General features: G+C 47.3%; 2 protein-coding genes across 4 annotated transcripts in view; one reads left to right on the top strand and one right to left on the bottom strand.

The window, feature by feature from the left end:
* The window catches only part of Cher (filamin A protein cher), a 108817-nt gene that overhangs the window by 11012 nt on the left and 73888 nt on the right, over positions 1–23917 (top strand). For all 3 annotated transcript variants that reach the window (XM_077684599.1, XM_077684598.1, XM_077684597.1), the window contains exon 2: positions 2422–2857. In XM_077684599.1, coding sequence (XP_077540725.1) covers positions 2500–2857 — 358 coding nt within the window. In that variant the 5' untranslated portion in view covers positions 2422–2499. The remainder of the gene's footprint in view (positions 1–2421; positions 2858–23917) is intronic.
* LOC144152990 (uncharacterized) overlaps positions 1–23917 on the bottom strand; it is a 102598-nt gene that overhangs the window by 34196 nt on the left and 44485 nt on the right. The window lies entirely within an intron of this gene.

Below are 23917 nucleotides of genomic sequence, written 5' to 3'. Positions count from 1 at the left end.
CAAGGGGAGGGGGGGGGGGGGGAGGTGCTGCCTGAAAGGCGTACGCAGTGGCTTCGCCGCACAGCCTAGGAGTGATGCGGAAAAGTACGGCGGCAGGCGGATTCGTAACAGCAGCTACCACCTGTAACATGAAAAAAAAGTATTTTGTGCCTAGTAAGTTTTTTGTGCCTGCCTTAAGCAGCGCTAGTATTAAATCAAGAGTATAAAACATAGGCATATTTGCCCTTTTTGGTAAGATTACACTTCATCACCCACTTACAAAAAGGAAACCAATATCAATCATCATCAATCATCAACAACATCGATCAGCTGGATCATAGCCATAGACAGCTTTACTGTAAAATAGGTTAACTACTTTTCCTGTGCCCTCATTGGCGTTCTTGGCTGTTGGCTTTCCTTATTGCGCCCATTCAACGAGCCCTTCATTTTCAATTATCGACCTCGGAACCGGCTGGTTGCGGCGTCTAGCGTGCCTTCAATGCAGTCCAGCATTGTGCGGATGGTTCTTCCAATGGTAGCTTTGCAAGAGTAGACGGGAGAGGCTGGGTGTCAGGCATTGTATAGTAGGTAATGGAGCCTCTCTGCGTACGGTACTTCCGTCGTGGATGGAGGTATAAACCTAACAACAGACAGTCAGGTTTTGTTTCTTTGGGGGCTTCACTTTGCGGTGACTAACCACCATAAAATACCGAAATGGATCTACTAAAAGTTTTTCTTTGTTCCTTCACGCACTGTGAAAAAAATCTATGTACATACTCAGTGCAGAACTGTACTCGTAATTGGTTCGGCGCAGTACACTTTTGTTCATTTTTCTTTAAAGTCTCTGGTTTGATCTTTAGCGCTGTTCTAAAGGCGCTTACCAAACTATTTTATTCCAACTGTTTCCAGGTACTCAAGATATAGCAGTAATAAGGCCAAGGAAGAGCGTTCCCAATTGAAAGAACGGAAGAAGGAGCAAAAGGGCCTTTTAAACGACTACTTAAATTCTCTTACCTGCATAGCGCTGTGGGACACTTGGCTTAAATATTTATAAGCCACATTAACTAATGCCTGCACGAGTTTATTTCACACGTTCTATAAACGTTGCATGTGTTCAAAACACTCTTACAAGAAGCATGACCACTTGGACTAAGCGCGACACGGTAGTTAGGGGCACCATTATAGAGAGGTTGAGCCGATACCTTAAACAGTCCGGATTTGCTTTGGTGCTGATTTGTGACAAGCAGCGCAATCGGCGTAATCAACGGGCTCATTTTTCCTTCCGAGGCAAGAGAGGGGTCGTAGAGCGTACGTTGGCAGGGGGCGTGTCATGGGAAGTGCTATTTAACATTGCGTTTTTGGCACGATGTCAGACACCGGGCCGACAAGGCAGTGCCGCAAAGGTTTACGACTTGGCTGTCCATTGTGGCCCTCTTTCTGCAGCGTAATGGGCCAGCTCGGTCAACGACTGCTCTTCTAATTTATTGCGTTGTTTCTTGCGTGGCTTTCCATTTTTCCTTTGCAACTTAAGGCCCATTTATATCTACCCAGTACAACTAAGGAAAACATTGAGGCTGATGGTGAAGCAAAACGAAAGGTGCCAGTAAGAAGGTGCCAGAAAGGTGCCCGTGCCATTAGTAATTAAATTTCACAGGAACTCCGAAGAATCCGATGATGACGATGATGATGATAATGATGATTGGTAGTGGTATCCACTTTGTAGCGGGGTGATGACGCGTCATCTTACAAAAAAAAAAAAACTAAGAAGAAATTAATATACCTCTGTTTTACACTTTTCGTTTAATACTAGACCACTGCGCCCTCTATTGGTGGCTCCGCGAACTGGTTTCTGCGAGGCCGCAGGCTGGTCTGGGAACGTGCTCCTACCCCTGCGTGACGCACGACCTTCAGCAGACGGACAAAAAGGCTCGACCTACGACAGCTCCGCTTTAAAAAAAAATCAGGGCTCATAACAAGCCTGAATGTTTCCGAGGACCCGTACACACATCATCTTCGCGTTCCGTTAAAAATAAAGAAAAATCAAGGGCGCAGTGAACAGAGCTGTCCCGTCTTTTCGTGTGGCTACGCGCATTTGAGTACGAAATGAACAGGAAGGCGTTTGTTATTCCAATTTAAACAAATTTATTCCTAGAACTCTGCGTAAATTTGCAGACGACGGCCGACTGAGCTCACGTCACGCGGAAAGCAAATACCATTGTCGTTCATCCCCACGGTTGTATAGAAGCGAAGAGTGAAAAGGCGAGCACGCTGGCCCCTCTGTTTACACTGGGAGCTGCGTAAAATAGAAAGCAGTGGGCCCTCGCCCTGTGTTCCATACCGCAGCAACGCGCGTAACGGAATCCGGCCGGACGATGCCGGCGGAATTCCGCGAGCTCTCGACGGACTTCGGTAACGCCTTCGCTCTTTCGTAATTCTTTACAGAGCGGGGAGGAGGAGACCGGCGCGTAAGCGAGTGGCGGAAGTGACGGCTGCTGCGAGAGGAACGTCGGCGGCGGCACGATGGCAGCGGCGGAGAAACGGCGCGGCAGTCGGGTGGTGGCCTCGTCCAGGGCGGGCGACGACGACGAGGACGCGATGGAGCGCGAGCTGGCCGAAGACGCCGTGTGGAAGCGCATCCAGCAGAACACCTTCACCCGCTGGGCCAACGAGCACCTGAAGACGGTGAACAAGACCATCGCCTCGCTCGAAACGGACCTGGCCGACGGGCTGCGCCTCATCGCGCTCATCGAGGTGCTCTCGGGCAAGCAGCTGCCCAAGCACAACAAGAGACCCACCTTCCGATCGCAGAAGCTCGAGAACGTCTGCGTTGCGCTCAAGTTCCTCACCAACGCCGAGGGAATCAAGCTCGTCAATATCGGTGAGCCCAAAACCGCACCCTGGGGTACTCCCGAATGCGAGCGGCAAACCTGGCGCGATTCTGTTTGCCTTCGACTGTAGGGTTCGACTCCCTGCGGGTGATGTGTGTGTATCCTGGCACAAGGTTAAATTTGCAATTATGTCGTGCGTGCGATAGCAGGCTAGGGGTGCAACGGAATCTTTTTTTTGTAAAGTGTTTCGCGCACGCGCCACATGCCTCGGTCAGTTGCAACGACGTGCGCTGCCTGACTATTTTAATGCCGCGCAGCTGTGTTCACACTGGTCGAGCTGTCCCGCGGCACATGCTGCAGGAATGTGCTGTGGGCTGTCGACCCTTCATGACTGGGCTGTGACAGACTGACATAGCTTATTAGGTGTGTCAGGCTGCGTTGATTGAAAGTTTCCACCCAATTAGCAGTTAAACTCGGCGATCGCACCACGAGCACTTTACTTTCTGGCTGCATTGTTTAAAACTACACATGCCCGAGCTCTCACTTTTTTGTCATCCACGCTTATAACTAATCGTTTTGAACTGTCAAAATAGCACTTACAAAGCATTTTTCAAGCTGAAAAACCTGCATTCCTCGTTAAACTCGTGTGCTGTCATGGGAACGCACCGTGTCGAAATTGAAGATTCGCTAAAAGAAGTCTGCGCTAGTGCGGCAAGAAAAGCGGCCCTAAGAATCCATCTCGCAGTTAAACGTATGAAGCAGCGGCGATTTGTCACGTTTGAATAGCCCGCTTCACAGCTACACCTCTCGCTGTCAGCGCAAGGCGTGTCTGTCGCCATGGTGCGCCGGCACGTAGCGGCCGCCAATTTCCTTTTTCTTTGTTTGTCGACGTAAATAACGCAGGGCGTGCTTCAGCCGTCTCAAACGACAACGCTCGTTTCAGCCACACTCTTTTTTTTTTTCTTTTTACTACGTCACACGTTAACGGTGCGAAGAGGAATGGAGGCAGTTCAAGCTTTCGGCGCCTCACGGAAGTCAGCATTTCGTTGCTTTCAGTGCTACTTCGGCTCTGTTTTAGTTGCAAGCATGCGGAACCAAATAAAAAATCGCTACCGTTTGGTTACGCTTTATTTTCATTCGCTTGACAGTTGTAAGAATTCAGACTTCTCTAAACTACCAGTAATTACAGGTTGTAACTTTTCAGGTGTAAGGGATTTATTTTTTTGTTGCGCAATTTATTTCACCAGCGTGATTTGTTTCTCAGAAGAAAGAACATGGTTGTGACTCCCGGTCCCACCTCGTCGCATTTTACCCCCCTCCCCACCCAATCCCTGTGAAACAACATAAAGCAGCTTAACTACGCTGAAAAGCAATAAGGACAAAAATACAGCCTTCGCGCTACGAAACAGCGCTTGAGCCAGCATCACCGCTATGACTCAACGTTAACTGTCACGTTGGGCCCCACACGATATTATGTCGCTGTCTGCGCCACTCGCTGTCTGCGCTATCAGGAGCAGCCGGCGCGGAATGTTTCACACGATTTCAGCGCGCTGAAAGCCCTCTCCATTCCCGCTAAGCTTGGCCGGTACGCGATTCTGAACCCTTTGCGCTTATTCCATAAACAGGAGCTACACATTAATTACACGCTGGCGGCTCAGCTGCACTGTAGGTTACGCTGCCACGTTCAGATGCCAGTAGCAGTACTTCGCCCCCGCCCCATAAGCGGCCTGCTTATGCTCCTGCTTCCTTCTCTCTCGTAACTCAAGAGATGAGCACAAAAACTAACCTTCAGATAGAGTATTGTACCAAGTGGGTAACGGAGGCACCGAACCGAATTTGCTGGAAACGAATGTGGGCAGGTGAGTCCATGCTTGCTTAAAGCACGAATCAAATTATCAACAACACGTAATTAATGAATAAACTAAATAAATATGTAAAAGAACTGTTCTGTTAAAAGAGCTTTATTGGTCGAGAACCAGTATTGAACCTGGTTAAAAGCAAAATACTAGTTTCTAGGTTGACTACAATTGTGTATTTAATTATAAAGGGAAATAGAATCAGTAAAACTCGCCCATGGGTTTTACGCCGCTAGAGAGATAGAGTTAGGAGAAGAGGGGACACACTTTGTGCAAAGCGTGTATTTAGAGTAAGAAGTCATTAATGCCACTACACTAAACGCAACATTGAGTTCAATCACCTTTGGCTCAAGAACTTCAAACCAGCCTCGAGTCTGAACATTAAGGTAGTCTCACTCTGTATATTGTGGTGCCACTATAGTCTATGCAATATCCGACTTAGGCTTTCGTGCGTTGCATTGATAGTGAGGGATGAATGCTATTTCAGGGACCTGTCTTCTGTAACTCATATTACAATATTTTCCAAATAATTATCAGGAACATTCGAGTGCTTCCATAGACGCATGTGAAGCATCCCAACGAGACTTGCAGAACTCGCGGGATCGTTTACTCTGTCAGAGGACGGAATTCCTAGCTTGGGAACTAAGGGCAAAAAAAATGTTAAATTAAAGCCAACGGAGATTCGTTCTTCATAAATTTCGATTATACGACAGCACGTCGGAATAGCTAACATCCCCGCAACACTAGAGCTTTCTCTTCATAACTAACAAAAATAAAAATAAAAATACCGGCGCTCTCCGTTCATTTTGCGTCGGTACAAAGAAATAAACTTTTCTGCAGTAATTTAGCGCTGTTATGCGGCGTGCCTTATAAGTAACCCCGGCTTACCAAACACTAAATTCGCTCTTCTTTAAATTCCAAATTGCTATGCTGTCTCTTAGAACAAAAAGCAACACATCTACACGTAAATATTCCTAAAGCAAGCACCCAGAAGTTTACCCTTCAAAGTAGTGGTAGTAGCAGCAACAGTAGGTGTAGAGAACTTTATCTTGCAGAGAAACGGGTGTGGTTCCTTAGTCCAAGGCCCTTTATAAGAATTTACCGCGAGTAACAGGTCTGACAGTTAGGTCGGGGGCCACAACAGAGGAGCTTAATTTCTCTTTAGAAACCTGATTATCATTTAAACCGGAAAATCGTCACTGTCCACAACTTTAAAAATGAAAAATAACTTGCGTGTCCTCAAATTTCTGGCTTAAGTTGTCAAAACGTAACGTAAACTTTGAAAGGGTTCCGCAGGCAGGACCACACCCAGTGCTGCCATTTGCATGTGCATATCGGCAGAGGACGTCTGTCCTCAGATAACAAGGAGGGCTGCAAAAATGCCTACTAGAGCCATTCCAGTTGTTATTCGTGTCCTCCTTATCGGTGCCTTCTGGCTTCCAACACCTTGCACCCCTGAGAAGATGGTCCGCAATGCAGACAAGACACTCGTTATCAACTCGCGGCCACTCCACCTGAGTGCCTGCGTAACAGAATCTCGTACGTGCCTTCGCGCCGGTAGATAAAAATAAGGGAGTGCCGCGTTTGTAGGAGCGACACGAGGGACGGTTACTGGGCGTCGTTAAAAATGTCCGTTGAGGTCGACCTGTGTAGTCTCAGGAACCTTACCCCGTTTCGCCAAACCTTGAATGGCAATAGATGATGTTGTAAACGAGCTCCTAAGGTCAGTCGAGTTCTTTTTTTCTTTTTGCCCCCCATGTTTAAAAAGACTCCTGCCAAGCGGACAAATATAGTTGCTGAAATTGAATGTTAACGTTTCTTCTTACGCGCAGGTAATCAGTAATTCGTACGTGCCGTTATCTGTCACTCATTGAACGTTGTTCTAGTTCGGCGCTGTTAGAGTAACGCAGGAACGCAGGAACAAGGAACAAGATAAATGGAAATTTTCGGCACTGTTCACCATCTTAACCGCCATTTTTGTTCCAAATCAGAATAATTCCTGGGCTGTTGCTCTTTCCTTAAATTTCGGGCAGAGAACATATGTCATCTGCGTGCACCGCCAGTTGGTTTCGTTTCACACACCGCCTAACCCAGTAATTATGCTTCGCGCACAAAGGAATAATGAAGGTGGCCCAACTTATTATAATAACTTTGTGATGTCATAAAAAGTGGGGAATGCCCTGTGACCATTGCGCATTCATCTTGAAACTTGTTCAAAACATTTATTTACGCGTGTGTTTTTCTTTGATCTAATGCTTATGAGGTCATGGTGGCGGTCAATCTTTTCTCGATGCGGCGCATTGTTCTCGATGAGAAATTCTTGTGCACGCGAGATGCTCTTCTTGCAAATAACGCAGTTTGTTATTTTCAATAAGGAGTATAAAATAGCAGCAGAATAATGAAGACAAAAACAATAAACTAAGGCGTTGTGAACACAACGCCTTCAATTCGTAAGCGTGTTTAAAACAATGGCTCACTGTGCATCAGAGTCGTCAAGGCCCGCCAGTACAAGTTTTATTACCGTGGGGTAATTTTCTCCTACGGCGCGTGCTTTGAGCCGCAGCTTCATCAGCCATGTTTTCCAAATTTCTGGTGTTCTCGTAATACTGAACTTCCACAAATCTTCTCAAAAGGGGCCACGAAGGGGCCAAGTTTGGTTGTCCAGAGAGATTGTTTTGTCCCGATAAGCATGATACCTATTTTATCACAAACTTCAAACTAACGATCGAGATATTAAGCGGTGGCTACTCCCCAGCCATTCTCGGGCGATCTCTTTATGACGTCGCAGAATCTTGTTTGGGCGACTGGCAGCCGCCAATATAAACCAATGCCAAGGAACACGGCTGGGAGATTGTAGTGGGGCTTGCAGTTCCGCTTGATTGTATCGCTTGAGTGCCAACGTACAGACAACAAACTGATAACTATGTTTTAGGGCTGGCCCATAATGCGTCTATGTAGTGCAAAATTTGAACGCGACTCATTACCTACTGAGTTTTTTTTTTATGTTGTTAGAAAACGTCTTTCGTGGCTCCAGTGGAGCTGAGTGCGCTACCAAAGGCTATTTCTTCCAACCTGAAATTGGCGTGTCTTGTCCTCGTGGTCCCAAATGAACACGAACGCGATCGACGGTAGCCGTCGCGTCGCATTCAGCCTAGTTCGCCGCTGATTATAGACGTAGTCGAAGCGGCGCGAACGGTAACCTGATGCCACCGGCAAGGAATGCGGCAGTCTTCTTCTCCAGACAGCTCCCTTCGGCGCATGACTCATGGGGCTGGGTCGGCGGCTGCAGCTCGCTCCCGCAAGGTGCCGTCGCTGCGCTTGGAGCACTTCGGGCAGCTTTCTGGGCGACTTTACAAAATATTTCTACTCTGCGAATCTTACGCGAAGGAGCGTTTTTAAAGGAGGATGCTTTACAATACTGCATATGGAGTTGTAAGTTCTCATAATTTTCCGAATTAGGACGGGAAAAATCGGGCGCTATCTCAGATGTTAGCAGCGAGGAAGGAATTTTTTTTTTATTATTTCGGAAATTGGGATGTGATGCACACTAAGCAGGTAACGGCATGAAAACTAGGTTGTTCAACTCGGATCACGTTATCAGATGGAATCATGTTATCCTTTGTCCTAACTGAGCCATGCTGATGTCGCTATCCTTAGCACCAACCGAAGGTACTGTTAGTTGACGATTGCTTGTTCGTTTGAGTGTGAGTACCCTGGGAAAAAAAAATATTTCCACAAACTTACAAGAGTGAATTGTGAGGGAAATGCTTAAACTGCTCTGCTACACACCTGGCCCCTTTAAAGCCGGCTTCTCTACTGCACACGCATGCATTGCTCAGATTACGTTTCTTTGCCATCGCATCAACAGTGTATATGACATCAAAGTATGAAGGCTCTAGCGCATTTTACGGGCAGCATTTGTGTTAGCGTCTAGAGTGCCATACATGAAGCGTTACTGTCGGGCAGGCGGGTTTACTCGCTGAGTCCATACAGACATGCTCGAGCATTAAAAGAACTGTGTGAGGTTAAACATTGTTATCACAAGCGAAATGCCTTGTTTGGCTTGGTTTTTCAAAGACTATGCGCACAGTGTTTCATGAAAGTTAGGTCACACCTGCCACACGTGCTTTCCGGCGGCTCAACGTCATTGCGACGCGATTAATGACCTTGCGAGACATGGCGTAGCTGATCTTTCGCTCTAAAACGCAGCGGCAAAACAAACGTGCGAACATCGGTACAGCTGTTGTTATGACGACCAGCTCGTCTGGCTTTGCAGAGAAAGCAAAGCGCCGAAGGTGAAACGCAAAAAAAAAAAATGGTAGCACAAAGAGCGCGAAAAAAAAAGCGATTGCCGCTGAGTGCAGCGAGCTTGATCTTGATTCTGTTTGCTGGGGTGTCTGGCTTGTTTCCCGGCTGAATGGGTTGAGTAAACACGTCCACTCTCTTTTTTTATCCCTGCCCATTTTTAATACTTCCTCCGTTTTTCTTTCTTTTATTTTGACGCTCTCCTCACAGAGGTCCGGTTTGCATGCCTTTGAAGAATTGCGCCTTTCGCCATCACTAGACACGCCTCTCGTCTTTCGTCAGCGTTGTTAGACATTCTTCTTTTTCTGGTGTTTCTCTCTTCATATGTATGAGTTACACGTGCATAGAGGAGACTGCGGGTCTACGTGAGCAAGAGGTACGTTTTGCTAAAGCATTTCGGTGGACGTTTTAACCATAAGCTTTTTTGAGGTGCCCATGCGAATGATACTGAATTTTGTTTCAAACACGTCGTGACAACAAGGTACCCTAATGTCATATGACTTGTTTATCCTACCTAGACATGTGCGTGGTTTCCGGAAGTGTCCACCGCAAGAATATAGTTGTAGATTTGTCCAAGCCGGTGCTTTTAATTGGCCCGTTATTAATTCATGAAATGAAAGATCAAAATAGCAGACGGCTGCTTCTACATAACAAAAGGAAACAGCGCGCATAAATTTCGGGTGCTTTAGCGAGAAAACCTTTCTCTTATGAACCAATGTTTCAGCTCGGTGTACGTTACCATTCGTGCTACTACTCAACAAGTTCGGCATTTCGTAATCAGGTTACTTTTACGTAACCTTTTTTTTATTTAGTTCTCGCAGATGTTCTTCTGTTTTAAATTGTGTTGGCGTGACGACAGAGCACACGACAGATATCAGTTGCAAGCTAGCTAGACGATAATTTCCTGCCTGCCTTCAACACTTTTTTGCTATTGTAAAGCCCGATAAAAGTTCTCATTTTGTGTTTGTGCCAAGAAGCAAGTACACATATCGAAATTTATTGTAATTTTTATTCTAAATGAGGCAAAAATGTTAATGAAGCTTTTCTTTCACTTATCGTCGAAGTGTTACTCTGTAGATGTAATATATCGGGATAAGAATTTACCGTTACAGGTCATGCACGGTATGGTCGTGCGCATCATGATATCCTATCACTCGCGTTGTTCTCGTCACTTGTATGATCATACCGCTCGTTCCTTTTCCTTATCACCTGATTTTGGAGAGACTAGACACTGCCATTCAGTTACTACGCCCACGAGTGCATCGTGGCAGCCATTCGTGAAATTCCAGTGGTACAGAGTCAACAGACACGAACAACAGAAATAGGACCGCGTTGATCGTCCTTACTTATTTTTGGGAGTTCAAGCTGTGCACCACCGTAAATTATATCCCGATCATGCCACTGCATCTGATAACATCTACTACTATACGATGTAAAATGTGCGATGTCAGAGGCAATACCAGCGCACGTGAACCTGATGCAGGTTGGGGCCTGCTGTAGTTCCATAGCCTTGCATTCTTTCCACTGGGGTAAGCAGACAGGCGTTCCAGTTATAGTTTTCTTTTTACTTCATGAGACACTGACGTGAACTTGTCAAACCCTGAATCGTCTAGTTCCAGTTGTTTTTTTGCCATGTTATAGAAGCTTGTTGCACAGCAGTGTCTGTCATTTCTTGCTGCTATTGCGCACAGCATGCAGGCTTTCCGCCATGGAGCGTCAAACGGTCATTTTTTTCCTGCCTTGCGAGGCTAATTTGCGGGGATCGGTCCCACGCAAAACTTTCCCGGCTAACCGTGTTCTGAAATAAGGAGGCATAAGTCCCCCCCCCCCCCCCCCCCCCCCCCCAAAAAAAAAAAAAAGGCACACCCAGCTTTTTCCTGCTGGCATACCAGTTCGCGTGACACACGGGCAGCCCCCTCCTTGAGCAATTAACGCCCCCGCATTTCTCATACCCCATTCCTTGCCCTTCCTCATTTTGGTTTTCCTCCTTTCCTGTCCACTTTTTGCGTGAACTGGCTGGGAAGAGCCCCTTAAGCGTCAGTGGGTATACACATGGAACAGCCTGCCACCGCCAAAAGTCTGATTTAGCCAAATTATTCATCAAGCTACAAAAAGTTCTGACGTTATGCAGCAATTAAATATGAAAAAAAAAGAAAACGGGCCCTGTATTGCCCAAAAAATATCGCCTGGAGACTGTGCTCTTCTGCCGCCCCTGACACGTGACACCATCTCCTGTCTCCCTTTCCACACCTCACGCTTTCCCCTTCCTCCCCTGGCTCCTCCCATAATGAATGGAGCTTTGCACAATTGAATGCGATTTACACATATTCGCTCTGTCCGCGCGCTGTCTCTTGGGGCCTTTTGTTTCTATTGTGTTTTGAACAGACGACATATGTTGTTTTCTTGTTTGCTTTCATCTCGCCTGTACTCGACGCCGTTTTAACGTCTTTTTTATTTCCTATCGTAAATATCAATTCAACGTGCATCAATTAAAATAATGCTGGTACTCTCAGCTATGTGTTTGTAATTAAAACGAGTGTATTTTTTAGGGCTACTTATACCCGGAATTTTTGGTCTGTCTCCCTGTCTGTCCCTCGATTCAGCCGCCCGGCCAAGATTAAGAAAATCCTTGAACGAAGCGTTTTAATGGGCAGAACATTTTCGAACAGCTGCTAAATTTTGTAGCATACTTCTTGCTTGTCAACACTGTTCAGCAAAAAAAAAAAAAAATAAACACTGCGCATATTTAAAGCAAAACATAAATACATAGCTGGTACTAGCCCTGTTCTTTTAATTAAAAAATAGATGTGGGCGTGCGTAACTTTTTGTCCCAAATATATTTCTTGCTACTTTGACACGGGCTGCCGACTGCTTCGAGGCGCCGCAGTTCTCGCTTTCAGCGGGTCGCTTATTGGCCTGCCCGCGCGTCGTCCACCGGTCAGCAGCTGGACGGACTCCGGAAGCAGGCCGACGGCTCGTTAGTCGGAGAAAGCCCCGCGCCGCTCCAACTACAGCTGAGTCCTCAAGCGGCTCGTTACGGCGTCATTCAAGGCGCCGCCGTGTTGCCTCGCGCTTGTATGTCCAGCCGTTTACGTGCTGCGAACAACCACCAGCGGTAAACAGAGTGGTGGGGCGGAAGTTTCTGCGACACTCGCGGCGCGAAAATTCAAACTGCAGTGCAGGACCGTGCACCGCCGTAAGCAACTTTCGCTGTGCAGTGATAGAAGCAGTTAGGTTTGTCCATCACGGCCAGTGTCACTCAGCTTTGCGAATTCCTCTCCGTGTGTATATACAGTACACCTCCATTATAACGGGGCAGTAAGATGACTTTGCTATATGCGGTCCTTCCTTAAAATCTCGATGGTTTGCTCTCCCTGTACTGGACGGGGGACTGTGGAAATTTCGAATAAAGTGACCATTCGAATTAAGCGGTTCCGTCATAATGAGGGTTTACTGGGCGTATACGCATGATCAATCTAAGCACGTCTCCTACTGACGCGCATGGACTGGAAGTGAACAGTTAAGCCAGCACAGTGTGGATATCTATTCGATACCGGAAACGAAATGAGGCGAGAAATTGCCGCGGGGAGAATTGAGATACCCGAAATGAGCGGCGGAATTTTGTGTGGAAAATTTCGTCATAGCAGGAACACACCGGGATCGAGGACGGGTCCACAGGCGAAAACAGATACAAACAAGAACAGTCGATGGGCGTGATAACCCACTGCCTGATAAGGAGCTTCCCCTGAGAGCGTCTTACTCAAAACTGAATTTGCAGCGGCTTTGCGTGCCTGTGCGCAAAGCAAAGCGAAGGCATTTTTTTGTTGCTGAGAGAAAAACTGGACGCAAAAAAAAAAAAAAAAACGAAGGCAATGCCACATATACAGCAATAGCAGACGATCTTCTGCAATGCCGCCTATAACCTCCTCAGACCCGAGAATAATGGCACGAAGAAATAACTTTGACCAAGTTCTTATACTTACTTTTGTGTTGCATAGAACCCACAAAAAAATTATTTTGAATGTGCGCAAAGCCTAACAACAAGAAATTGCTTGTCCCCCTGCAGGGACACTGGGTCTATCCTTAGGCATGGCTAGAAATACGTATACATTTTTGCGTATTTGGAGAGGGCCGCAAATAACTGTTTCGACGATGAGCTTTAGAGAAAGAGAGATTAAATTGATTTTATTAGTTCTGGTGACACATTTAGAGCACAACAATAGCACTTTTGGGGTGTTCTTAACCCCACACACTAGTGAGTCAAGCTATCAGCGCAATTCCTTTGCGACAGAACTCACGAATGGAATTCATAGAAGCAGTTTCTGCCAACTTCTATGCAAAGGTACACGTCGCACCGAGCACATCTGTGGCGTGTCTTCATGCTGCATCCAGCGTACCGGCACCTTGCTCCATTTGGCAGGTCGTCCTTCATTGGCAAATGAAGTGCGTCTGTTTTGCGGAAATTTTCTGATGGCAGAGCTTTTGGCCTCTTTCTTGGCGGGATCTGTACGTCATCTTCGTCGTCTTGACGAGTTGCGATCACCTTCTGCCATATCAATGCTTCTGCCACGGAAAGCTTGAAATCAAGGTAGTCCAGAATGCTTTTTCTTTGGACGCCCTCTGCCTTCTTGTCTGCTCTGTACTGAAGCCAGCTGTTTACGCAAGCAAGATCAGACATGTGAAGAATTGTACGCAGTGTCCACCTGTTTGTGCGGCTCCTTTGAGCATACAGGGAGAGCATTCTGTCAGCTAAATCAACACCACCCATATTTGCATTGTAGTTTCTGATGACGGATGGGCGCGGGACATCCAGAAACTTCTTGTCTTTCTTGCACCATCTTTTGCACTTATCTTCAGGCTCCACTCCAAAGGCAGCCGACAGCATCACAATGGGCTTTTTGTCGACCCATTTTGTGCATGCAAGCGTGCTGTCTTGTCGCAGTCGCTGCTCCGAAGTGCCCCGAGGTTTCTTCAACAAATCTTTGTCATTTGTGAAATGGGCCTCTTTTGGCATTCTGTTCTTCATCAGAGTGCCGGTGCCAAAAATGCCCTTCTTCATGAGCTCATCCATCAAACCGACCGAAGAAAACCAACGGTCACAGTAAAGCGTGGAGCACGCAGGCACTGTCTCAACCAGCTTCAAGACTGAGTTACCCGATATGCCAAGGCCAAAGTCTGGAAACGTCTCTCTGCCTTTGTAAATTGCAAAATCATAAATCAACCCGTCCTTTCCTGCGAGAACAAAGTTTTTCAGGCCCACAGGATTTGGTTTGTTAGGGATATACTGCTTCATAGGACAGCGTCCTGAAAATGGGATGACTTGTTCATCCACACAGAAGCAGTTAGGCCTTTCCATGCCCAAGCAGCCCTTTCGCACCATCTCAACGAAAGGCGCAACCTTCCAAAGTCTCTCGCTCTTCTTTTCGTCATCACTTACGTCATCGTCAAGTTGGCAGCACAGGTTAGATCGCAGTAAGAAAAAACGATCCCGTGGCATGGTGTCCGCTACTGAGCTAACAGCCAGGCCCTTCTTCCAAAAAAATCGTATTCTTGGATAGCCAATCACTCCCATCAGCATGGAACAACCCAGAAACTGTTTAACTTCCTGACCAGTGATTTTAGATATGATTCCACGCTCTCTCAGAATTCTCTGGTTTGTTTTCTCGGCCATTTTTTCGAGCATGTTGTCATCTACGTACTGCTTGTAGTAGTCGGCAGGCGAGAACTCCAATCTAGTTTCCGAAAAAACACACCCCGTCTCGAGAGCAGGCACATTGTTTGCTGGTGAAGAATTTGCTGCCTTCCACAGAGGACGCCTTTGCGAAATGCTTGCGCCGCTGGAGCCGTCGTCGTCACTCTCAGCAGATGAACCAGCATACTCCTCAGTGTCGGAATCATACGCGGCATTCACGTCGTCGACGTCGTCTTCATTCTCGGAGTCCGAAATATCGGAAGTTTCCCGGTCGCAAATTGTTTGCAATACTTCGTCTGCCTTCTTGGTGGACAAGCCTAAAATTACAAAGCAAAGGGAAGTTAGAATTAAATCCCCACTGGTAAACTTTCATAAAAAAAGAATGTGCTAGTCGGCCATCTGACTTCAAAATAAACACGCACATGAACCCAATGTCCCTGTGCGAGGACACTAAATTTAATTAGCTGCGAAGGTCCCAATAAAGTCAATGTTTTTCTCGAAACTGTGTCAATGTGTTCTCCAGGCATTAAATCTTTACACTCCGTTGCAATTTGTTTAAATTAAAAGCGTTATGACCAACGATAAAGCGACTTACCTCGCCGTCTCGCATAAAACGTGCTGGCGCTGATTGCCGCCATGTTTTCTCCGAGCGGGAAAGAGAAATTTCGCCGAGCTCAAGGTAGATGGCGCCACAGACCTTGTCCTCCTAGAGGGACATTGGTTCTCTCCGCTGCAACAGCCGTTGTAGTTTTCGTCGCCTGTGAACCAATGTCCCTGTGGGGGGACAAAAGGTCTGAGGAGGATAAAGCAATAGCAGACGATCGTCTGCACATCGCCGTCTGGCGGCAGCCGTCTGAGCAGTCTCCTCGCTCAGACGGTGACCCTGAACTCTCGGCCGCGAGCGGCCAGCGTTGACCCAATTCGAGCGTGCACGCGTTAAGACAGCAACAGCGTGTGTTTTTGCTTTTATATAAATGACCCCCTGCGCGCTTCCCCGAAACTCCAATCGGCGGCGAGAGTGAGGGTTGATTTTCTTTTTAAGGCGAATTGAGACGGGGTGGAAAACCTGTCCTCTCGAAGGCCTCCGGGGAGAACATAAATCAACCTTCGCTGTAAAAAGGAAAAGTTGAGGTCTCGCGTATACGACGCGGACGATTCCGTCCGCGCCCGAGATGGCTACGCTCGTTTACGTTATAGGTGCACTCCGCCTATCTATGTCACACAAGCCAGCCGCGTGCGGCCTTGTGAAAACACAGAGATGCATATGTAAAACATTTTTCAGCTGCACTGGGTCTTTCATGTCATGTTGTCGTTGATTTCACGATGTAGCGGTAGTTTAGAGAACTAAGAAAATTAAAAAAAAAATACATGAGACGGCCCCTGGCGGCCGTATAACGCCTAATGATGCACTGGTTCTTAGGTTGTTCTGACGCTCTCTATTTCCTTCAGCTCTTTATTTGTTAATATCGACTTCTTGGATGTGCTTGCAGCGTTTGTTCGAGTCAAACTTTCTTTCATTCCATTCAGTTGTGAACTGCCTACTTTTGCGTGTGTCGCACGAGTGACGTCACCAAATCGAGCAGGGTGGGGTCATATAGCGAGAGACTCCATGGGTGGTGCCTGGGGAACAGAAGTTTTTATAATAAAAAGTTATGTAAAAATCGAAGGAAAGAAATTAGAAATATTGCCACCACATTACCTGCATTTTCTACAAGAAAATAAACTATTATTGTGATGCTGTGAACTTGTAATTGTTGCAAGGTTTTACGTTCCACAGCTTTACTCTCTGGCCGCAGCCATTTTTGAGCTACGGGGTGCAACATAGTGTTAAACCAAGGTGTTAAACAACCCATTAAGATCACTTAAGAATATTTGACATTCTCTGAAACGGCGTATACGTACCTGTAGGTGTTTTCCCAAGTATATGCGTGTTAGGTTAACCTATGCTCATTCAAGTGATCCGCTATTTTAGCGTAGTTAAATTCACAATGGGCTAAAGGAGACGCTTGAAGCAAAGTTAACGCTAATTATTGGATTAGAGCCTGATGGCATTGCTATTTCAAAGATTCCAAGTTTCAGGCTACCAGGCTGTAGGTGCTGGTACACAGGTACACAGGTGCTGGTACACAGGTGCTCGCACACAAGCGCAAAAAAAGCTGCTATTCTAGTCGCGTCCTGAAGTGAATGAGCGTCGTGGCCTGGACAGTCTCAACTTGTTGCCTCCGCAAGAAATAAAAATAAAGGGACGCCATTCGTATGTATACTCTCCCCCCCCCCCTCCCCCTCTTTCCGCCTCTCTCGCTACGGCACCCCGTCCTAAAGCCAGGCTAAAACAGGAGAATACAAAAGACAAGAAAAAGGTATACGATGGCCGAATCGTGCGGCGTTTTAGCCTGGCAGCCAGCAACTGACAGCTGGCAGGCTTCCCCGATTCGGCGTCTACCGTTGTGCCTTCGTAAAACCCGCCGCGTCGCCCTTATAACGCATGCACGGTGCGTGCACGGAACTTTCTTTCACCGGGGACTTACAGACAGGCAGGAAGCTATTAACATGCTAATCGGCGCGGCTTTCGCCAAGACGAGGAGGAGAACGCGGGGGAAAAAAGGATGGGGCGGCGGCGGCGGAACGATATTTTACACCACTTCTTTTTATAGATCTTTCTCCCTTTGTTGAACCTCCGAGGAGGCAAACAGACCTCCACCGTCTGACACACCTTGCAGCGCTTCAGTCGAGTTGCGACCCAGAGATCCGCTTGGGCACGTGCGATGAGCGTACAGGAAACGTGAACATACGGGGACACGCCCTCTTCAATACGTGCACACTCAGCGGGATGACGAGACTGTATGAAACATGCAAGGCTGATCGACCGTACAAGGCGCGATGGAGCCCAAATTCTAGCGGATTCTGAACAAGAGGAGGTCGCTTCCACGCGTAAGCAAGCCGCTAAAAGGAAGTGTTCGCTGCTTTTCGTTTTCTTCTCTCGATGTGTGCTAGCGACATTCTGTGTACATTCTATATATGTGTAGGTCATGAAGTATCCCATGTTTTCTACTGTGAGGGTCTGCTTTTTTCGGAGATTGTGTGCAAACAAGTGCGCTAAGCGCCTCAAGTTTTGAATGTGTTGGATGGCGACGCCGCCTTGCTAATGATGTGATCATATCAAACTGTGTCCCACACTCACGTAGTGGTGTACACGTACAGTGGCACTCGTCGTGTAACGCTTTGAGCTAGAACAATCACTCTCTTCGATTCAGAATGGTGTTATAAAGAGAACCTGAATGACCTAGCGTTGTTTAAAAAACTTCTGCGGTAATTTTTCAGCGCGGCTAAGTCCGCGCCTGTGTAGCGTCAGGGCGTTAAACCTCATAATCAATCAGCTCTGTCAAACTCAGACGGAATATAACGCTAACTAGTTAATAAATACCAGGATCCGGCTTTGTCGTTCTATTTACACCCTGCGTTTTTTACTTTTCTTTACAAACTTTGTTTTTCAGCAGAATTGAGCGGGACCATGACGTAAGTTTGGCCAGCCCAGCTCTTTGAACAAATATCTCTAAAGCGATAGTATTTTCTACGTTAGTACTCTGTCCTCTAACTGGTAGAATGTTGCAAATTTTTGTGATTGAAAGCTTAGAAGTTTTCCAGTTAACATATTTTTTATCTATTTACCCTACTCGCCTAGTCATCCGAGGCCGAAGTCGCAAAGCAGTGACTAGACAGACAGCATACATTACGATGTGTGCAACGTTCATCGCGAATTCGCCCTTCGGCTCTGACGTCAGTAAAGCACGCGTTTTTAAGAGCGAAAGTAGTGTAGGAAAGTGAGCTGCACTTGTTACCGCAGACGCGTGTGAATGACGTGGCGACCAAGCCGGGAATGCTTATGCAGCCGACTCTGGTTTCGACATGCCCCTTGAACGGCGCGCGCCAAAGCATTACACGCGGATGCACTGTCACCGCAGTGTCGTCATAACACCGCAAATGTTTCCCCCCGCCAGCATCCGGTACGTCCACGACGGTGGCTGACGCCACTGGCGCGGCTGTGCATCGCCAGATCTGAGTTCTGCCTGCTGCTCGGCTTCGGTGGCCCGTCGCGCCGGGCTTCCTTACATGGAGGTGCCTTCCCTTGTCGACACCGGAACCACGTCCGATGCGCTGCGGTGTCTCGCTGGTCTGGCGCTGTGGCCCCAGCGAAAGCTATGCGCTCGTGGATCTTTCCATATCACTGCTCTCTCGGCGATCTCCGACATTCACCACACCTCATTGCAGTCATCCCTTATAGGTGTAGCAATTGAGCCCTACTGCTAGCAGAGCTGACCTCTCCATCCACCATTCCACCATTCTCTCTCTCTATCTCTGTGTGTGTGTATATATATATATATATATATATATATATATATATATATATATATCGGGTGCGCGAGGTATTTGATGGCGTCAGGCAAAGTTACTCAATATAGACAGTTGCGAAACTCCGCTTCAGAATCCGGGCGGCGCTAGCCCCCCCACTCCGCGGAAGCTGAGGGGCAAGTCGACGCGCGCGGCACCTAGGAGATAAAAACGGAACTTCGCTAAACTATTATTATTCAAAATTCTTCTGTAAAATAAAGATTGATTTTTAAATTAAAACACAATAATTACGTAAAATTTACTTGTGTTTGTGCGGCTTTTCTTTTTATGACTTACTGCAGCAGCCGCAAGCACTTGAGTACTGCTTCAACGTCCTGCCGACAGACGACAGGCTAGTCAACTTGCCCCGTGCTTGCCCCGGCGCAGGGGGGCAACCGAAGACCGGCTTTCGATACATGGGGCCTATGGGGAGTTTCGCAACTGTCTATATCCAGTAACTCTGGGCGTCAGGCACAGCATGATATCTCTAGCAAATCCAGACATATTTTTGCCAAACTTTCTGAAGTACTACTCTTATGGTTAATTTCCATATATACTACTCAATTAATCCGCCATCGGCCGCAACCAATAAGCGATTCGATACGGCTTCACAAATGGCTGCATGCAGGGATCAGGTGCTCTTTAGAGATGTTGGCCATTGAGTGAGAAATGGTGGCCTTGAGCGAGTCTTTTGTATTATGCGGCCCTCTTTCAACGACGCCCCACACATAGTAGTCGAGCGGCTTTAAATCTGGAGAAGTAAGAGGCCACCAGTTGGGAGTGTCGGGGTCACAGCCATTTCACTGTTGGGTGACGTAGGCGTTGTGAACAGGTACCGAATTGCTGAAAGACATATGGTCTTCCTTTGTAAACTCTCTCTATTCATGGCTTTACAACAGTGGCGAGCACATCCACGTAACGGGCAGCATTAACGCGGAGTTCTGCAAAAAAAAATTCCCCCCATTTCCCCGAGGGGAAGAATGTGAAAGTGCGAATGCACGAGTTGAATTTGCGCGGTTCGGTAATGTTCGCGAAAGAGAGATCACACACACACACACACACACACACACACACAACTACAAAGAAAGAAAGATGCATTTATTCACAGACACCTATTTGTGTTGTCGTTGTACTTGATTGCTAGAGCAGATCTCAGCTTTGAAATTTCGTGTCAGTACTCCTTTAAGCGGGTGCATTAGCCCTTCTCACGCCCGATTCCTGGCCAATCCCCCACGTGGGTATGTGCCATGTCAGCGGCCAGGCAGCGCGCGCCCATCTCCCCCCGTTGCCAAGGAAGACGAGGAGATTCCTGGCCAATCCCCCACGTGGGTATGTGCCATGTCAGCGGCCAGGCAGCGCGCGCCCATCTCCCCCCGTTGCCAAGGAAGACGAGGAGCGCGCGCACCCGCAGCTGTTGCTATGCGGACGGCGGCGGACGCTTCAGGCTCGCTTAAGAAGTGCATTCGCACTTAAAAAATGTGTGGCGGCGTGACGCCACCCTCATTCCGAACAACGGATAACACCACCACCGGAGAAATTAAGGGGTTTTGACGATGTCTGACTGCTGACCGTGTTTTTTTTTCCTTTTCGCCACAGATTCCCCGTTGCCACCACAACACATCAGCTCTGTACGCACCTTCTAAACTTCGCTAGTTTCAGAACCGTGGCAGTTTCCAAGCCGCCGTGGTGCGCGGCCAAGGCGACGAGGGCTACATGATGTTTTATTTCCTGCTTCAACTTGTACACTTCCATCTTTGAACAAAGTGCGCAGTATGAATGATAAGGGGTCGAATAACAAGAAGCCGTACGCCTAGATATATATGATTAGGCTGCTGGTGTTATATTTTTGCGCTGAACATTAGGGCAGTAATGAGAATAAAGAAGAGGGCGATGCAGGGGTCGACAGAAAGAAAGAAAGGAAGAAGAAGTATGATCGGACACGATGGACATTCATAGAGATGTAATGTAAATAGAGTTATTGTTTATTTTACGGCGGCTTTGGACTCCTTTCTTCCATATCTTATGGTGCCTGGAAACCCGGGAAGGAAGACGTCGGGGCCACCAAGCTGCCGGAACAGGTATCAAACAAAGTGAAAGCGGCAGCGTCGGTGATAAGGTGGATGAGATCTCAGCAAAGATTCCTGTGATCGGACGATCGGCCTCTTGAGGGACAGCAACGATGTGGGCAGCGGACAGCTGCAATCGGCAGAACCACGGTGGGGTTGCCCAAAGACTGATTGATTGATTGATTGATTGATTGATTGATTGATTGATTGATTGATTGATTGATTGATTGATTGATTGATTGATTGTAGGGTTTAACGCGCCGATGCAACGCAGGCGATGAGGCATGCCGTAGTGGAGGGCTCCGGATTAATTTTGACCACCTGGGGATCTTTAACGTGCGCCGAAATCTCGTACACACGGGCGTTTTCGCTTTTCGCCTCCATCAGAAAACCGGCCGCCGCGGTCGGGGGCTGCCCAAAGACGACCTACGGAACGGACAGACCAGAGTGCGACGGCTATGCGTCCTTACCTCTCACGATTGCCCTCCGTGGGTACAGACAGGGATTCCGCGAACGGGGAGGTGAGTGTCGCAGCTTATGGCACAACGAAAGAGGGACTACTTCAACACGAACGCAGTTGCACTCGGTCTAGGATGCTGCTTGAAGAACTAAAGGCAAAAAGGGACAAAGAAAGGATAATAGCTCGAGAACTGTGCAGCAACGCAAAAGAGACCTTAGCCTTGAATCTAAAGACCAGTGATATATGCTTTATGTTGAGGAATTTTATGCGCCAGTTACGGAAAACTGAAGTTGCATTGCGGTGGTTCAATGAGAAACTTGAACCGTTTATAGACGTTCACCACTTCAAGCAGGAATGCACTACCAACATTGAATTTGAAGACGAGATGACTGACGTTATGAGCCGATTGTATTATCGATTAAAAGATGACAAGGTCGGCACCACTGAACAATGCAAGATCATTAATACATTGAATAGATCGGCAAATTTCAAAGAGTTCTTTGCACTAACTAACATGTGCTTCCAACTACCCGAAGTTGAAGAGGATGCTGAAGACGCTCACTTGCCAGAAACATCACTCCCATCAGATTTTCTACCGCAAGTAAAGGGGGAGTCTACTTCAAGTTCGCTTGCTTCCCTTCACATCCAAAAGAAAGATGCCGTGTTTTCAAGTTCTCTTGAAGAGTCCTCTGAGATGGCCGGAAGCAACAGAGTCTGCTCATCAAGCTCCGTAGCATCTTCCCGAGCCTCATATAGAAAAGGTCCCGATCATGTCAATACGAGTGATTATCCTGCGGAATTAGGACGGCGAGATACGATACTTGGAGTAAAAGGCCAAAGAATGTCCAAAGGTCCAGAGACTGTCATTGCCCATAAAGGACGTCGAGGGTGGAATAAAACAGGACACAGTGGTCGTGGTCGGAAGAGTAAGAATGCATCACGCATGGACAGGCCATTCACCAAAAACTCGAGAAAGCAGCGAAGGCACTAAACAGCTCTTGTACGGCCGCTGGGAATAAGTCCGAAGAATTTGCATCAGAATTCAAGACCGTGGAAGATGTGCTGCGAATTTCAATCTGGGTACGTCGACGGCACCGATACACTCGGCGTGCCCCGAAAAGACGGGTCCTTGTGGCAGCCTGGACATTTGACTGAATCAACGGATTTGACAAGAAAACAGTTATGGACATTAGGATAGGAGCCTGTGTTGTCTTTACTGTGACGGATGAACGCTCCGAAGACCTGGGCGGTCATGGTTTTTAGGGGAGATTTGATAACTCCAATTTTTTGTGTCGGGGCGGGAGGATGTTATATTTTTGCGCGGAACATTAGGGCAATAATGAGAATAAAGAAGAGGGCGATGCAGGGGTCGACAGAAATAAAGAGAAGGAAGAAGAAGTATGATCGGACACGATGGACATTCAGAGAGATGTAATGTAAATAGAGCTATTGTTTATTTTACGGCGGCTTTGGACTCCTTTCTTCCACAGCTGGTGCCTATAGCGAACAGAAATAGCGCTCTCAAATACCTCACTCCCCCGGATATATGTATATATATATATATATATATATATATATATATATATATATATAAAGTGTTGCAGTCAAGAAAACCTCGGAAAGCAAAGGGGAGGATGGGGTAGGTCACTGAAATAGATAAAGAATTTTGGAAAGAAAGAAAGTGGAGAAGTAATAGGAAGCTTAATAGGTTCCATAGGTGCCATAATAGGTGCCATAGGTGCCATAGGAAGCTTAAGAGGGTTCAACGCCGGTCGACCACTCTCGACATGTCGTAAACACTCGAGTCGCGGCCCGGAGGTTAAAAAAAAGGTCCCCTTCACCCCGAGTAGTCCGAGTGGCGCTGGCTACCACCCCAAGTGCAAGAAACAAAAAAATACCTTAACATAAATACCCGAGAAAGCGGTGGGGAAACAGCCCCACCGGTAGTGTAGTGGGCATCGCACCAGACCGGTATTCTGGAGGTTGTGGGTTCGGATCCCACCCGGCGGGCATTTTTTCACCACTTTCTCTCTGACTTAGAAAATTCATCTGTTTCTATGACCTACCACATTCCCCCCTTGCTTTCCGAGGTTTGCTTGACTGTCAACCCTTGACGGGCGTTGACGGGCCAACCCCCCTCTGCTTGCCTCCATATTTAGCATCGGCAACAGCCAGACACGGCCCTATTATAGCAGACAGGAGTTCGCGCGCACAGGATGACCCGGGCGCGAAAGATAAAGCCGTAAAAGAAACCGTAAAGGGGGCGTAAAAAGCTTTGTTCGGTCGTATTCAGTTGCGCTTCCCTGGCCTTGAAACAAAGTTACATCGGAAGCTGGACGGCA

The sequence above is a fragment of the Haemaphysalis longicornis genome, unplaced genomic scaffold (genome assembly GCF_048455015.1).
Source record: "Haemaphysalis longicornis isolate Haplotype H1 unplaced genomic scaffold, Haemaphysalis longicornis Haplotype H1 scaffold_9, whole genome shotgun sequence".
NCBI classification, from domain to species: Eukaryota; Metazoa; Arthropoda; class Arachnida; order Ixodida; family Ixodidae; genus Haemaphysalis; species Haemaphysalis longicornis.
The sequence above is the reverse complement of the archived record's forward strand: the minus strand, read 5'-3'. Positions and strand labels throughout refer to the sequence as shown.